The sequence below is a fragment of the Phymastichus coffea genome, unplaced genomic scaffold (genome assembly GCF_024137745.1).
Source record: "Phymastichus coffea isolate CEN01 unplaced genomic scaffold, Cenicafe_Pcof_1.1 PCOF00047, whole genome shotgun sequence".
Taxonomy (NCBI): domain Eukaryota; kingdom Metazoa; phylum Arthropoda; class Insecta; order Hymenoptera; family Eulophidae; genus Phymastichus; species Phymastichus coffea.
The window spans coordinates 1,753,800-1,770,066 of record NW_026706858.1 but is presented as its reverse complement, the minus strand read 5'-3'; the positions used below and the strand labels follow the sequence as shown (position 1 = coordinate 1,770,066).

General features: G+C 54.9%; 2 protein-coding genes across 2 annotated transcripts; one reads left to right on the top strand and one right to left on the bottom strand.

Annotated features, from left to right (window-relative positions):
• Positions 1 to 117: 117 nt before the first annotated feature.
• Positions 118 to 4,795, top strand: LOC131665108 (lysophospholipid acyltransferase 5). The gene is made up of 8 exons (XM_058936738.1): positions 118 to 369; positions 1,718 to 1,825; positions 1,896 to 2,018; positions 2,101 to 2,216; positions 2,301 to 2,459; positions 2,530 to 2,769; positions 2,846 to 3,154; positions 3,233 to 4,795. Exons 1-8 carry the CDS (start codon positions 267 to 269, stop codon positions 3,506 to 3,508), a joined length of 1,434 nt encoding a protein of 477 aa, XP_058792721.1. The 5' UTR covers positions 118 to 266; the 3' UTR covers positions 3,509 to 4,795.
• A 1,598-nt stretch (positions 4,796 to 6,393) lies between these two features.
• Positions 6,394 to 8,822, bottom strand: LOC131665062 (uncharacterized). Its single transcript, XM_058936660.1, has 4 exons — positions 8,803 to 8,822; positions 8,584 to 8,702; positions 6,711 to 7,060; positions 6,394 to 6,638 (listed from the first exon to the last, which is right to left on the bottom strand). Exons 1-4 carry the CDS (start codon positions 8,820 to 8,822, stop codon positions 6,540 to 6,542), a joined length of 588 nt encoding a protein of 195 aa, XP_058792643.1. The 3' UTR covers positions 6,394 to 6,539.
• Between the last annotated feature and the right edge of the window lie 7,445 nt (positions 8,823 to 16,267).

Below are 16,267 nucleotides of genomic sequence, written 5' to 3'. Positions count from 1 at the left end.
GGCCTACAGTCGATCGTGAACTTGAATATGTACTCGAAAGGAGCGCGGCGACGGCGTCGCGGCTGCGTTTAGTTGGCAGCGCGGCCGTGACTAGAGCTAGCATCGATCGCGCGTCTCCGTCGCTCGAATCAGCTGTCGCACTCGGCGCTCGCCGCTCTCGCTCGTTTCCTCGTAGCGTGGCGTGGACGCGTACGCACGGGCGCAATCGTCTCGTCTGCTGCGACTGCTCCGCTTCCCGCTGTGTCGCCGTCAGTCCGACGGCAATCATGGCCAGCGTCGACGAGGCTCCCGCGGACCTGCTCAACAATTTGTCCGAGCTCATCGGCGCGCCAGCTGCCGCTGTTCGCCTCCTGCTCTCCATCTTGCTGGGTAATTCTTTGGCCTCTTGCGCTCTTCTTCGAGTCGTCGGCTGAATCGTGGCACTTTCGCTTCGTTGGCGAATCACCGTGCTCGGGCCGCGCGGCTCTCGTCGGTTTCGTAATCTCGCAGCACGGCGGCTCTTGGCTTTCCCGGCGGGCTCGCGCCAATTAGGTTAAAGGACCCTCGTTTTCCCAGCGTTTCCCATGAGATCGCGCGTGCACTTGAGCGCTTTTCATTCATCTGCCGTGCTCGAATCTCGCTGGCAAATGAAACACGAGCGCCTGGCCAGCTTTCCAGCTCCTGCGTACAACTTTCTTCGATGAAAGTCGAGTACTCGAGTCGGCGCATGCAGTGAGAGATAACGCAGCAAATTCAAATGGACGTTTCGCCGAGTGAAGCTCACGGTATTGCGCACTGCTTATTAATGCGCTCTACAGCGGAAAATAATCGGAGCGGTTATGTAACCGTCTGCATTAGCGAGAAATCATGCCGTTGAGTAGCAAACGAGAACGAAGAAAAAGGTGCTGAGAAAATCGGCTCATGGGCCAATCTACAGCTTGCCGAAAACAGTCTGCTAAAGTTAGTACGTGTTAACGCCACGCTTTGGATGATTCTACATTAGCGAATAAGGTGCACTACCCATTAATGACCACTTTGGCATCGTCAATCGCGAGCTCGAGGTGTGCCGCAGGTACTAAGCTCTCGCGGGGAAAATTGAATGTCGATGGAGCCTCGCGAGCTATATTCTCATAGTGCCCACGGAATTCGAATATCCCTACGTGCCGTCGATTTCGAACGAGTGCTTTGCGTTTAAAAAAAACTGTCGAGCACTATCGTGACGCACTTTTTTCGTTTCCCCCGCACCAAGTGACTCATTGCCGGCTTTGTCACTCGGTAAATACCGGCTCTTCTCATAAGTAAATAGTTCCGATTGGAATCTTTCGCGATGACACCGGCAACCGGAAAAATCTAAAGGAACTAAGTTCGCGTGCTGGACTTTCGAAAGAAAATACACAGCGAGCGAGGGAAAAACGAGCTTTTCGGCAGTAACGCGAGCCAGCTGACCGGCAATTACCGATGAACACGGGATTAACGATAAGATAACGCTTAATTTCGTGTTTCTTTATTGAGTCATCGCGTTTTACTGCATTGCGACTTTCTCTAAGCAAACTAACTTATTTAATAACAGTTGGCCGATGCGTCGATAAGCCTAACATTGCGCTAATGCATAATGAGTAGTCACGTGGCGATGATAATACGAAACCAATAGTAATGGCAGAGTCGCACGATCGCGCATGACAATGTATCTTGACTTGTGGCGCGTATCGGTTGATTGGCTCCTTTTGTTCTGTATCAGGCTTCCCTCTCGCGCTCATTCACAGACATACGCTGTACGGCAAGAGTCCGACGCACCAGCACTTCTACTTTGTCGCTTGTGGCCTCCTCATCGGATTTTGGAATTATGGTAACGCTCCTGTTCGATCTTCGGTCGATTTTTCAATCGAGATTATTTAATTGTAATTTATGTTATGCAGAATGGAACATACTGCATTCAGCGTACGCACTACTCGGCACTTATGCCGCCTTCAAAGTATTGGGTCGCACGACCACATCGGTGCTCACGGTATTTCTTTTCAACATGGTGTATCTGCTCTGGGGTGAGTACCATTGAAATCATTTCGAGCGACGATATTCATTATTATTGAATAACAATGCAAACAATTATTCATCAATTCCCAGGCTATTATACAACGGCAACTAAAGACTACGATATCAAGTGGACCATGCCTCAATGCGTCCTGACTCTGAGATTGATCGGATTGGCTTTTGATTTAGTAGACGGGAAACAGCCTGATGTATGGGTTCAACTTCTCCTTATCTAAAAAGTTCTGGGTATTAAGTAAAAAGTAAGAAAATTAAAATAACGTCACAATTTGCAGGATAAATTGTCATCTACTCAAAAAACGACGGCACTACGCGAAGATCCATCGCTACTCGAGATGGCAGCGTACGTCTACTTTCCTGGTTCGTTTTTAATTGGGCCACAATTCAGTATGAAACGGTACCTGGATTACGTTAATGGCAAGCTGATGGATCACGTAAGATTCTCTAGATAGACAAGTCGGAAGATGGGAGAGCACGTTTAAACAATTCTTTTACATCTCTCAGGAAAGAGACAGCGAAGGCAATATCAAGCCACCCGATTCCATAATACCGGGAATCACGAGAGCTCTAGTCGGATTTGTTTACGTAGCATTGTATCAACTCGGTACTCAATACGTATCTGATCAGTACTTGCTAGAACCTGAGTTTGACGATCAAAGTTTCGTCAAACGCTGGTTGCTTCTCGGACTTTGGGGACGATGCAATCTCTACAAGTATATTAGTTGTTGGTTGATCACAGAAGGAGTACGTTCGCTACCTTTTTACTTTCAAAATCCGCTGGAGATTTTCGTAGTAATTACCATGCATATTGATGTTTTAGGTTTGTATCGTTTTTGGTCTCACGTACAATGGTAAAGACAAAGACGGCACAGTGAGATGGGACGGCTTGGCCAACGTGAACCTGTTACTATTTGAGAACGCAACCGAATTCAATCACTACATTCTATCTTTCAATATCAACACCAATCATTGGTGTGCGGAATACATTTACAAGCGAGTCAAATTCCTCGGCTCGAAGCTCTACAGCCAAATCGTTACTTTGGTCTTCCTTTCCATCTGGCATGGTCTTCACAGCGGTTACTACCTCTGCTTCTTCCAGGAGTTTATAGTCATGTACATGGAAAAAGACGTGAGTTGAGCAACAATACATATAGATTACAATGTCAATGAAAATTTGTCTACAATTCTGTAATTTTTTAATTTTCAGATGAAACCAGTGCTGCTAAAGAACGCGCGTCTTCAGAAGGCCGTGCGGAGCAGTTTCCTGGCGAGAGCACTAATTTGGATACTTCTCAAAATATACACCTTTGTCTTCATGGGCTACAGCCTTATTCCTTTTGTTCTGCTGTCATACTCACGCTACATCAAAGTTTACAAGAGCGTCTACTTTATTGGACACGTAACGTTCCTGTCATATCCACTCGTTGCGCCGTTCGTAAAGAAAGCCTTGAGGCCCAAAAGAGAACGAGAGCACACAGAATAATGTCGTATTCGCTCACCAAGTTCTCTATACAAACTAGCTGGTAATTATCAATTTTACTGTTCTATCTACAGTAATACTCGTCAAGACTGTCAACGTGTGTTTTTATTTGTCCGATCTATTTGATTTTTCTATGCGTGTGCAATTTTATCACTGGACAATATATCACTCGCCAATTCAAAGAACTTATATAGGACGTTGAGTTTTAAAAGGATATTTTTACCGATTGTTCGTTCATTGGATAATTTCCAAATTTCAAGAAAACAAAAGCCAAAAGTTCCAATGCAGATAGGTCACGAAAGAAAAGTTAATGATCAAAAGTGCGTCGACCATTTGTTTGCACTTCTGGATATTAATTTTGAACTTGATGATAAACGTGACTTATTGCCCGAAATATTTAGATTGAATTTATAACAAATTATTGTCGCAAATAGTAAAGTATACGAGGTTACAATTCTACGTTGGTCAACGCATTTTAATGATTGTGTGTGTTGAGTGACAGTAAATTATTTGTCGGGAATGACTTGATAATGTATAAAGCAAACGATAGATAATATAACCTTGCCGTGTAAACACAAGAAAAGCAGATTCACTGGCAATTGGTGTCATTTTACTGTACAGCGATTTTTATAAAATGATTGTGTAATTTTGAAGAAAATTATTTAGTTACTTGTAAGGCCGAATAGAGAGTCACATAGCGTAATATTACATTTCTTCCACTAAATGTTTTAAGATTGTTGAAAATTAGTCCTTGAAGGGATTGCGCATGATTTTTTAAGCTAACGAGTGTACACTATATAACGTTTGATAGTCAAGAGGCTGCAAAAAAAATTGAAGGAATTGAAAAAAAGAGAGCAGTTGGCGAAAAAAATGGAAAAATCGTCGCATAATTTAGTTTTGTAAGGCGCGTATATACAAATCACAAGACCATACGTCTGTAATTTACTGTTAAAAAGGCTGTGGTATTAATCGATTTATCGAAGTACATGTAGAAATCCAATAACTATAAGTATTTTTCTAAACGATCAAAAAGAACACTTATACAAGGAATGCAAACCGTATATTGCGAATCAAAATAACAATGTCGAAGAAATACTGTTAATTTGGTCAATTATACCTCGTGAATGTTATATATCTGCCGAATCTTGCCAGTAAAACGAACAGTGGAAAAACCCGGTTCCTTCGAATCGACGAGCTATTTGTGAAACCTCGGAGCATCGAGTCGCGAAGCGTTCTCGGATCGAAAGACAACAATGGCACGCGCGCGCGAAGAACGGGGAGAGCTTGGGACTACGGGAGCCGCGGCAGAGCGATCTCTCGCGGAAGTTGCGCAAAACCGGCGCACAGGCACGTCGGCACCGCGCGAGCGTCGCCCAAACTTTCGCCGGCATCACGGAACCGAGCGCGCGTCTTCCGATCAGGGCGAACGCCCTGACGCAAGAGGAAAGCGCGCCGCGCCGACTCGCACGTGCGTACGCGCGGCTCTCCGTCCGGCTTATCGCGCGCGCCCGCTTCCATTCCCAATCTGTCGCTTTCACCTTGCAGCTTTTGTCCCGCGGCCGAACTTCCTCGTGCCGATGGAGCGCCAATCGAGGAGGCGCATTGTCCCACGGGCTGCACCGTCGTCGCCACCATTTTCGCGCCTTCCTCGGTTACCCGCACCGGCATTGTCATCCCCACTCGCAACCCGACATCGCGTTACGTCACCGCCAGTCTATTTTCACCTATGCGTCCGCCGACGCGCCAGCTGCTACCAAAGTGCCGCTCGTGGACACGTTAATCGCACGGCAATTGCATAGCACCTCGCGTGCCGCTCGTTAGTTCGACTGCCGATTCTCCCCGAGTATGCTTCAACGAACCGCGAATCAGCACAGTTATATATCAGCGGACGCGCGCCTCTATACTTTCTCGTTGTTATCTCCTTACGCGCGCGCGCGCGCGCGCGTGCGTTGTCGCCATCGAGTTGCTGCAAATATAGCGCATCGTCGATTCCTTTAATTGGCGTCAAATGCCGTTGGATTGATATTACCTCGTGTTGTATCGACATTTTTTCAAGCTGAAATTTTTCATATTTAGGTTTTTAACGAAAAATATTTACGATAACTACTACACCTTTTACAGCGTTATTGGTCTTTTGACATGTCGCAAATAGAATCGTAGGGGAGAGCACAGTCATTTCGTTAAATTCTTCTATTTGTATTTTTTTAACGCTTACATCTTACGTCTTTGCGACTACGGCTACTTTTCTAAATCTATATTTTCGAAATGTTATGCCACTATTTGAAGCAATACGGAAAGTACTGCTCTCCCCTATATACTTTCGCAACAATGTGTGTTTGGAAAAAGTGGCGTGGTGAGAAACAATGCAAGTATGTATGGGACGAAAAATAAAGCAAACTTAGGATAATGAAAGAAAAATGTATTTTCCATGACTGCTGCAGCACAATAATATCCACCTTGCTTGTAATCATTTATTTTTGTATAAAAGAGATTTTTATGAACCTTCCTAGTTTGACGTAAAAAAATAGTACATCTCAAGCTCGTCTAGCATAATCGGCAAGAGAACAATCATTCGTGTGTTTACTTTAATCGTCTGCTTCGGAGTACAAAAGAGGAGGGGGAGGGAAGGAGAGTACAAAAATCGTATATACACAGAGGAGCACTTATCTAACGGGCGTCGGTAGCCGCGATCGCGAAGCTCCGAGGGCGAAGGCAGAGAGGAAGATCGCGAATCGAGCTGCAGCTCCGTTCCGGCCGGCCGGGAGGGTCAGCGCGGCGGCAAGCGAGCGAGCGAGCGAGCGAGAGGTGCGCGCGCGACGGTCGCGTCTTCGCTTCGCCCTGCACGGGCTGCGCGCGAGCCGACTCGCGGCTCTTTCGCGCCCGCCTTGTGCCGGGAGGGAGGAGGTGCGGGAAGGAGCCGCTGGGAGGGCTCGCCGGTCGCGCCGAGCTTTGTACAGAGGCAGGCCGTCGAGCCGAGAATTCGACGGGCGGCGGAGGGCGAGCGCAGGCGCTCCCGGAGCTCCGCGCGGGCCGCCTAGTAGGGGCCGTCGCTACCGCCGGCCGGCGGTCCGTAGCTGTCGATGGGGGTGCCGGGGGTGGCGCTGGGCGGCCCGTAGGCAGCCTGGCTCTCCTTCTGCAACAACGAGCGGGGGCGCTGAGCGGGCGAGGCTCTCGGCGGGCCGGGCGGCACCCGCGGCCGGCTTACCTGGGTCTTGTAGCGGATGAAGTAGACCTCGGGCTTGCTGGGCTGCGTGGGCGCCTGCGTGGGGATCACGATTTCGGGCTGCTCCTCGGGCTTCTTCACCAGCACGTAGATCAGCGTCTTCTCCTCGTCCTGCGGCTGCAAGGGGATCACGGGGGCGGTGGGGGTCGGCGGGGTGGGCGCCTTGATGAACACGATCTTGTAGTGCTTCTGGGGCGGCGCCTGCGGGGCCACGTACTTGGGCGCCTTGTACTCGGGCGCCTCGGGCGGCGGCACGTGCACGTACACGTGCTTGTGGATGACGGGCGCCTGGGCCGGCGCGCCGTACTGGGCGGCCGGGTACTGGCCGCCGCTGGAGTCGTGCGCCGAGGGGAAGTACGAGGAGGCGATGGGGGCTTCGGGCCGCGCCGCTGCCAGGCCCGCCAGAGCCAGAACCTGCCGGCGACAACAAACAGCGGCGACGCTCGTTCATGGCGTTTGCCTGCGCGTGCGCCGATCTGCCGGCTCGGCTCGTCGGGCGCGTGTTGCCGATCGCCGCCGATCGCGCGGCGCGGAGCGGCGTCCCGCTCTCCGCTCGTCTTCGCCGGCGCGGTGAAAGTCGCGGGGCGAACGAGCACGCACAAAGGCGCCCTGCTCGAAAGTACACGCTTGTGTCGACGGAATGGCGGGCCAGCAGAACCGCGTCGGCGACGCGCGCCTCGTCGTTCCGCTGCGTTCGTCCCGCGCGCTCCGAGGACTACTTTCGGGTGCGCGCGTGGCATATCGTTCGTCCGGTGCGAGGACGAGCACGCGAGGCGCTGCTCCTTCGCCGACAGCGCACTTGCCGACGAAGAAAGTGCGCGAGCAGTTGCCCTTGTTTCGCGCGCGCGAAAACCGGTCCACGGGTCGAGCAGCGCCCACTCGCGCTGGCAGGATAGCGTTTCGCGGCTGCGCTCGCCGAGAAAGTCGGGCGGCCGCGAGGAGACGAAAACGCGGCTCCCGAAGTCCAAGAACAGCCCGCCAGATGCGCATCGCCGACTGGGCAGCGGGTGCTTTCTCGGCCGCGGACTAGTCGCTCGGCAATTACAATTACGCAGGCCGCGACACTTAACGCTTTCGCGATTTCCCGACGGGCGCCGATACCTCTCGCGCGGCCTAATTGCTTCCGGTAGAAACCGCGCGGGCCCGCGCGGGCTTGGATCGCGCGTCGCGCCACCAGCCAGCTCACTCGGCTCCGACGTTCGCCCAGCTGGCGAACGCCTCCCGAGAGCGTCCGCGGAGGCTGCCTGTCTGTCCCCTTGCCTTCGGAAGCGGAGCCCGAGCGAGCGCCGCGATTTCTACTTGATTGTAGGTTACGCCGGGGCTCGCGACTCGCCCGACAAGGCGCATACGCAAAGGGCCGGCCCGGCTGCTGCTCGGCTGGCGAGAAAGTTGCCTCGACGGCGACACGCGCACTTGAGTCCGAGTGCACGAACGGCCGGCTCACTGAGCGCGCGGCACAGTCCGCGAGGCTGGCACTGGCGAGCGTCAATCGGCACACAGATCGATCGAGCCGCGTCGACACTGATAACCAACTGCAGTCCGCGGTGCACTGTACTTACGATGAAGGCCTTCATGCCAGCTGCTGCTCGGTGTCGACTGGTCGGTCGGTGCGCGCGTGCGAGTCGGAGGAGGTCGGCGGACGAGGCTGCTCGGGAAGGTCCAGCGGGCGACTCGCGTGTGCTCGCCGCTTGGTGGGCATCTCGCGGCTTATATACGCTCGCGCGCCGCCGCGCGAAAAAACGGAAGGAGCATCCGCGCCCGCCTTAGGGGTTCGGGGGGGATATAGAGCGAAAGTGGCGCTCGGGAGTGGGGCCACGTTCGCGGGGATAAGCCGAGGTGCTCGCGGGGCCGCGAACGCCACCGCCGCCGCCGCCGCCGCCGCCGCCGCCGCCGAGTCGACCGGGAGCGCGCCGGGACAACGACGATGCGCCGCCTCCAAGCTGCTCCGCGGCCGAGGAGCGCGGCCGACCGCGGCTGCAGCCTCGGCGCCCAGTGTCGCAATGCTACCTCTCGCACGCCGAGCACGCACCTGCGGCCAGCTACCAGCGAGCGGCAATTTTAACGCTCCACGCGCCCATCGGTAAGAATTTTCATTCTCTAGCTCTCTTCCGCTGTCTGTCCGTCGACGCTCTTTCAAGCTCTCTTGGCCGATCGGACTCTCCGACCGACCGAGCTTCGGATAGCCATTCGAACGCCAAGCGTATTGCAGATGTTCAAGTAGGTTGTGCCGATGGTAAAACCCGAAAGAAGCGCTCGAAATTAAGGTCGTCCCGAATGTTTTTACGTAACGGTCAGCGGCAGGAAAGACACGGCCCGTGAGCGCGACGCTGCGACGATATTCGTACTTGTAAATAAAAATTTGGCGTTGATCGTGCAACTGAAATCGATCCGAGGGTTCGCTTACATAAAGTTGCGCTGGGACTCGAACAGCGACTCGACGGGAATCGCGACGGGTTCTGAACGTTCCTTAATTTCTCGGCAAACTCGTCGAAGCCTAGCTTGCGTTCGAATAATCTGAAAAAACACACACCGCGCACACCTATTCACTTGCAAGCCTTTGGCGTGATAATTAGGCGACTCGTTGGCATACTTGCCAATTATAAAGTACGATCGGTCGGCCTTCGAACGGGCGCAAGGTATCAATCGTACAATACTCCTCGGTAGACTTTCAAATGAGCGTAGATTTTGAGCGCGCGTAACCGGCGGCTTTAATCGCCAGACATGCAACTCATTTATTGCAGCGTTTAAATTTTACGCGGCCGAAAGCAATGTTCTTCAATTTGGCGCGTTCCCATCGGCGAACGCTAATATGTGACTTTCCAACGATTATACCATTAAAGCGAGGGCCGTTAAAGTCCGTGGGTTTTCAGATCGTCTGCGATCGGACGCTTTTACCATTGCACGTTGGACTTCGGTGACTCGGTGTCCGCGGGATCGCGCGAATCGAGCGAGCGCCTAGAAAGGGTCGTCGAGCGCGAAAACCAAAGGCCGCGAGCGCAGCTCGCAAAGGCAACGGTGACCGCGCGCGCGGAAGAGGCGAAAAAGGACGCGCCGGCTTTCCATCGGAGCCAAAGTTGGCGAGAGCGCCAGATGCGCTCGCGGTGCAGCGCCAGGCGCGCGGCTTATTAATCGCATTAAAAAGCCCATTTAATAACGGCTAGCTCGAGCGCGCCAGCCTTTGCGCAAGCTGTCCACGTAATCTCGCGGCCGCTTTCACGCACCGCTTGCCAATAGTATATCGAAATTGCGAGAGGTTTGCGCGAGCAGCCGCGCGGCTAACGATGCGTCTTGCGCCTTCCGCGGAGTTCAATAGGCTTCGATGCGCCGCGTCATCGTCCCCGTCACGCGGCACCAGTCCGCGCTCAATCGGGACAATCGGCCGAGTGCGCTTCTGCCAGCCTGATTTTCGCTGCGCTCGCCGACATTCCCAGAGGCCCGGAAGACGCGCGCGGCGCGTTCGCTCGATCTTAATTCATATTTACGCGCGTCGGCGATTTTTTCTCTTTCCCTCGTCTTTTGCGGAGGTCAAACGTTGAAAGTGACTTTTTCTCTCGCCTGAATGGTGGAGCTTTCGAAAATTGAACGCTAAGTAACGCCACCAATTACTGTCATCCCTGCTTGTACAAACCCGGCAGCGAGCACGGCCACTCGAGTTAATTAGAAGATTGTAGAGCAAACACAATATATATCACTCGGCGCGGCTTACATAAACGAGGAGCCGTCAAATTGGATTTCTTTTCTTGATTCTTTTCCTTTTCGTTTTGTCAATGGTCCAGGAGGAAGGGAAAAGCAGCTATAGAGTCGGGATGTAATGTCGTCATAAGAATGGCGAGTGATGCAAACGCGATGCAAATTTCACGTCCAATAAATCTCGCGCGTAAAGTACGCGCGGTGCGACCCTCGCACATTAACGATTAGCATGAAAATCGGTTATAGGGGATTCTTTGTGATCGGGTCTTCGCCGAGTCGCGCAACGTGTCGCAAGCGAACGCTCTGTGCGCGCCGCGACGGCGGAGGGAATTCGGGGGGCGACGAAACGAACGACCGGGAGCCGTCGTCGGGCCCCGCAGCGCCGGCGGAACGGAATTTCACGCTGCCGCCCAATAACTCACGTCGCTATAAATCAGGAGCCGTTTGCGCCTGGGCCGCACGAGCGAGGTCAGCGCGGCGCATCGCGAGGCGCGCGCGTGCACGAGATTTTGAGAGGAGGATATATGTCGCGCATGGCAGTGAAAGCGTCGTATCGCGACAAACAAAAACCTTCGCTCGCGCTCGTCGCTTTCTACTCGCGGCCGCCGCGGCGAAAAGTCGATCTCCGTCCGGCGCGCCGCGACAGCCTTGTCCCTGCCTGCCGGGACGCCACGGCGCGCGCGCGCGCGCGCGAAAGCTCCGAGCTTGCCGCGCTGCCGCGAGCGCGCTCGAGTTGGCCGCCGGTCGACGAAGCCCGAGTGGACGGATCGGTCCTGCGGCCGCCAACGCGCGCCCGTAATCAGTGTGCTCGCCGCGGCCCGAGTGCGTGCTTGATCGTTACGCAAGCGCGCGGCGGCGTGCTACGGCGGCGGGGGGAGAGGGGCAAGCGGAGCACTTTCGCTGCTGGGATCAGTTCCAGGAAAGAATCTAGAGCTTCGCCACTGCTATTGGCAAAGATTCATGGCTGGACGTAAATTTATACGGTGTTTTCACGTCCTGGCGAATTTGCAAGTTGCCGTTTTCTAGAACATAAATTAGGATCCTTAGCGAGGCATTGCGAAAGCGCCGCGCAGGCACGGCGAGTGCCGCGAATGCAGAGGCGCGCACGTTAATGGCCGGCCGCGGCTGGCTTATCCAATGCGTTGCCCGTGCCGCTGCAGCCGAGCGCGGCGATAGAAAAAAAATTAATCCGATTCGATCGTGCCGAGTCGCTTCGCGAGTGCAGCTCGTCTCTCCGCGATTTCTCAACGGATCTCCGAAGCTCCGCGCGCGCGCGCTTCAATCAAATCCCGAACAGCCCGCCGGATTTTTTTGCCCTCGTCGCGCGGGCCTAACGCAACCCGCGGCGGCGGCGGCGGCGGCGGCGGTTGCTCGTTGCATTTTCCGCCGGAGCCTGCAGCTTTTGATGGATCGCGCGGCCGAGCGACGAGCCGATTTCACCGGCGGCGAGCCCGATGCGCCGCCGAGTCCTTGATTTCGAATTCGGTCGCGCCATTAAGATCGCGCGCGCGGCTCTACACGCATTTTCGCCGGTGAAAGTCGGGCTAATTACGAGCGCCCCGGCTCGCTGCGCTCGCTAAATTCGCCGACCATCGGAACCGCGGATGCAACGCGGCTGCCGCGCGTTGCGCACTTTTACTTTGGCTCGCGTCAATTTGACATTCCGTCGACGAAGACGCGCCGCTGTGGCGTAAGCGCCACTTACGTCCCGGCCGCGTGAGAAATCCGCTCTTGGCACGATTAGTTTTTCCTTTTGCTAGTCACATCCTGACGCGGTGACGTGCAGCTGCTGTCAAATCGAGCGCGTTGTACGAGGCGGCTGAGGTTGGCGGGGGAGCCAATCGAAGAAAGTGCTCGCGATTGGCGACGACAGACGAATAATTTATTGAGCGAAGACTACACGTGGATTACAAGCAATACAGCAGCAGACGGTTATCGGGAGGTTCGCGGGAGCTCGGGCAGGGTGGGGATCATCCTGCGGAAGACGGGGTAAAGCGGGCCGAGCTGCTGCTTGCGCGCCTCGAACTCCTCCTGCAGCCTGCGCAGCTCGTTCATGCTCTCCTGGCCGGCCTTCTTATCGTTGATCCTCTGCTTTATGTCCTTGAGCTTGCTGGCCACCTTGGGCGGCAGAATCCTCGTGCTCAGCGCCTTGACTATCGACTCCTTCACGCTCTCCCACTTGGCCTGTTCCATGGCATCGCTGCTCTGCAGCTGCTGCTCCTTCGGGCTCGTCGACACCCGTGCGCCGCCTTGGTCGATCGTAGGCACGGCCTCCGTGACGGCGCTACCCGCGCTGGCGGTCTCCGGGAGATCAGAGCTCGTGACGGCGTGTTTCTCCTGTCCCTCCGTGGATTCGTTCCGAAAGTGGCTGCCGGTGTAGGCCTGCACCGCGGCCACGCGCGCGTCGGCGAGCTGGCTTTGCTGGCCGGAGTTCGGCTCGTCGACCGGCGGCGCCACCGTGGCGATTTGCTGGTGCTCGACGCCTCCTGCGAACGGTCGTTTATCGAAGAGGCTGTCTCAAGAAAGACGTCGCGCGTCACGCCCGTTCGCGCGCTATCCACTGCGTCAGTCGCCCGAAAGAACCAATTTTCAAGTGGAACGATTCGTCGAATAATTGGTGCCAAGGCTAGCGGCATTTTTCGCTTCTGTGCAGAAAATTAACGCGCGGCAATGCCACGACTTTCGTCGATAAATTTGCGCGTGCGTTGCTTTCTAGCGGATCCCGAAACGAGGAATAGACCGATCGTATTTCGGTTTCACAAAGTTCTACCGCGTGAATTAGTGGCTCGCGACTTACCTGCGCTCGCGTCCGGGTCGGCTTGGTCGGGCAGTCGTCGCACCAGCAAGCGAGTGCCTCGAGTGCTCGGCTGGACCAGGCTGATCTCGGCGTAGTGTTGCCTGGTGGGAGGCAGGGCGATGCGCAGCAGCGTGGCATCCTCGTCGCCGTCGGCCGGCTGCTCGAGCGCGGCTGGGTCCGTGCCGCCCCGGAGCTTGGCCCAGAGCCTGGCGAAAAAACCCGGGTGGGTCTGCTCCTCGTCGCGGATGGCGTCAGCCAGAGCGTCGGTCTTCGCGCTGTCCCGGTGGTGCAAGAAGCCGAAGCCTGGCAGCAAGTAGTACAGCAGCCTTAGGCGATCGAGGACGCTGGAGTCCTCCTCGCTCCGTTCGGCGGACTCGACGTCGGACTCGCTCGACGGGACGCCGCTCGAGGCTGCGCTGCGCTCGCTCGACTCGGGCGACCGGCGTGCCTCCGTCGCCTTCGTTATCTCGTTGTCGACCTGCACTGGCTTCAAGTCGATGCCCTCGTACTTGTGGACCTTCCACACCGGATGACTGCTCAGGTCCAGGTAGTCGCCGTAGCCCGCCTGTCGCAGGATTTCGGCGTGCTTCTCCGAGATCAGCGGTTCCTCCTCGGGCTGGGACGCCGTCCAGGGCCAGATGCTGCGCGGGAACCGGCGAGCCGCCGACGCCGACGGCGGATGCAGCAGCGCCATCAGCACCAGTGCCAAACACGTCGCCTGCGTGCCGTGCAGACAAGAGAGACGGCGTTTAATTGCGCCAATTGCGTCGGCAAAGTTTTCACGAGTCGCGTCGGCGAGAGCAAACAGGCGATTGGGAATGCGAGTTATTACGCGAAGATACCCTCTCTAACTTCTCCATTAGCGCGCGCGGAGCCTAATTGTCGTAATATTACATGACGCCGCATTAACGCAACCGAAGTGATTTTCCGATCTTTCGCGCGCTCGCTCTCGTGTAAGCGTCGGCAACCGCGTGATTGCATTTTGCCATGGGAATTTCTCCTGTGTCTTTACGCGTTTGCAAACTAGTCGATCGAGTCTTCGCACGTTCGATGGCTCCGTTAGCGCGATAAAAGAACGAGTAGGATTTGAACGATACTCACGCGTTTGAACATCGTCAGGCTCGAGTGTGACCGGGGAAGTGGGCGCTCGTCCGAAAAGTCAGGAGCACGACTGACGCCAAATGGGCCAAGGGCCCTTAAGTAGTCGCGCAACGTATGTTAAAAATGTGAATAATGCAGCCGAAAAGTTGGATAACGAACGGTGGTCGTCAGCAGCGAGAAAATGGCTCGCCTTATCGGGAAAGCGCAAGTGGAATCGTTCGCTTTCACGAGATTACAAGCGGTGGGCTCTCGCGAGCCCGTGTCGGGAATCCGATGCGTAACGCTCGCGCGCCGCGATCTGGCTCGCTCGCTTATTCGCCGACCGGCGCGCGATTTTCCCATGCCGATAGCCGGGCGCGCGGAGATGATGCGGTTGCCGAGCGGATTTTCGTTCGACCGTTACGCAAGCCGCGGATACGCACGCGCCTCGTCCCAACGAACTCATCCGTATTTGTAGAGGCAAATTGCGCCTTCCTCCGATTTACGGTCTGGCGTACGCTCTACGCGATGTCGCGATGCACGTTCGTTGGAGCGTGCGGCCGATCCTCGTCTCCGTTCCTCCTCCGATTGTTCGCCTGCGAACGCACGAGTCGTTTGTTTTCGAGTTGTTCGAATGTGTACGGCCTCGCGCTGGCCGACGACGAGTAGCGCCTAAGGGGAGCATTTCGCTTTCGCTCTAACGCAAGCGAAGAGACGTTTCGACCACTCGAGAAATCATTATTCGATTGAACAGTCGGCACGACTGCTATTGAAAGACAAGATGTCAAGGTGAATTCGACGGAGCGATCGAGTATGGGGTCTGCTTCGAGTACCATCGGACAAAAGAAATCGCTTTCATTTTCTCTGGCTACGGACAGTATTTTTATTGCGTACTCCGCCAGTTAGGATCCTATCGTACGTATTGCGCGTACATCAACGGAGATCGGGACTGTCGAGGAGCACGATGGTTAGCGGCGAGCGCTCGCTGCATCTCGAGCGCAAAGAAAGTTTCGCCGCGCACACGTCCACAATGGACCGTCGACGGCATCCGTGAGTTATCGCACGCGAGGCAATAAAACCACGATTTCTCGACTCTCGACTCTGTGGCGCGGTCAAGTTCGCGAGAGTCACGCGGCGGGCGGCTCGCCAGGAGCCGCCCCTTCGAGCGCGCTGATTTCACTGTGACCGAGACGCGCCGGAAGTCTCGTTGCCCCGTCAGCGCGCACTCGTACGTATGTCCGTCGATCACGGGAGCCGCCCAACGCGCGGGCTTCGCTGTAAGCGTCCGTGCGATGGAAAGTTTCGCCGGCGCTTTTCGGAAACGTTTATTCGGTCGTTAGGCGAAACCATTTGGCTCGGCCAAATGACTGGCGTTCCTCGCGCCTTGCTTCACGAGCATTCCTCACCGATCGCTCTCGTTAGCGCGCTGCTCGGCATACTTCTATTGTTCTTACTTTTCGTTCGACTCTCCGTCGCGCGTGCGCCGATTTTCGGAGAGTCAACCCATGCGCTCGTCCGCGACACTGCGGCTTCGAACGCTCGTTGTTCCACTGAATCTCAAACTCCACGGTCGATAAGGTCTTTTCCGAGTTTGGTAAGCAGGCAGCTTTGCGTACCCGGTGAAAGTCATCCTCGTGTTCGGTTTCGGAGAGTCGGTATTACCAACGGAGCAGCGATCGACGATGCGCCATGCAAAATACCGATCCTGGAACGATACTTTCACCAATCTTGCAGGCTCAGCATGAGAGGCCGCCACTTTATTTCGTTATTAAATCCAGATTTTTTCTGAATCATCAAAGGAATTGCAATATACACGTGTACGCACATATTTAATCGAAATTCAATGTGACGGGTATTTGGCGGCAACGATCGCTTCAATCACCTTAGAAAGAAATACCAAAAAGGTGTTTGTTACTTAAAGACACGTTGCCCTTTAATTCAGCAATATTCCTGCATTCGTAAGAATATTATA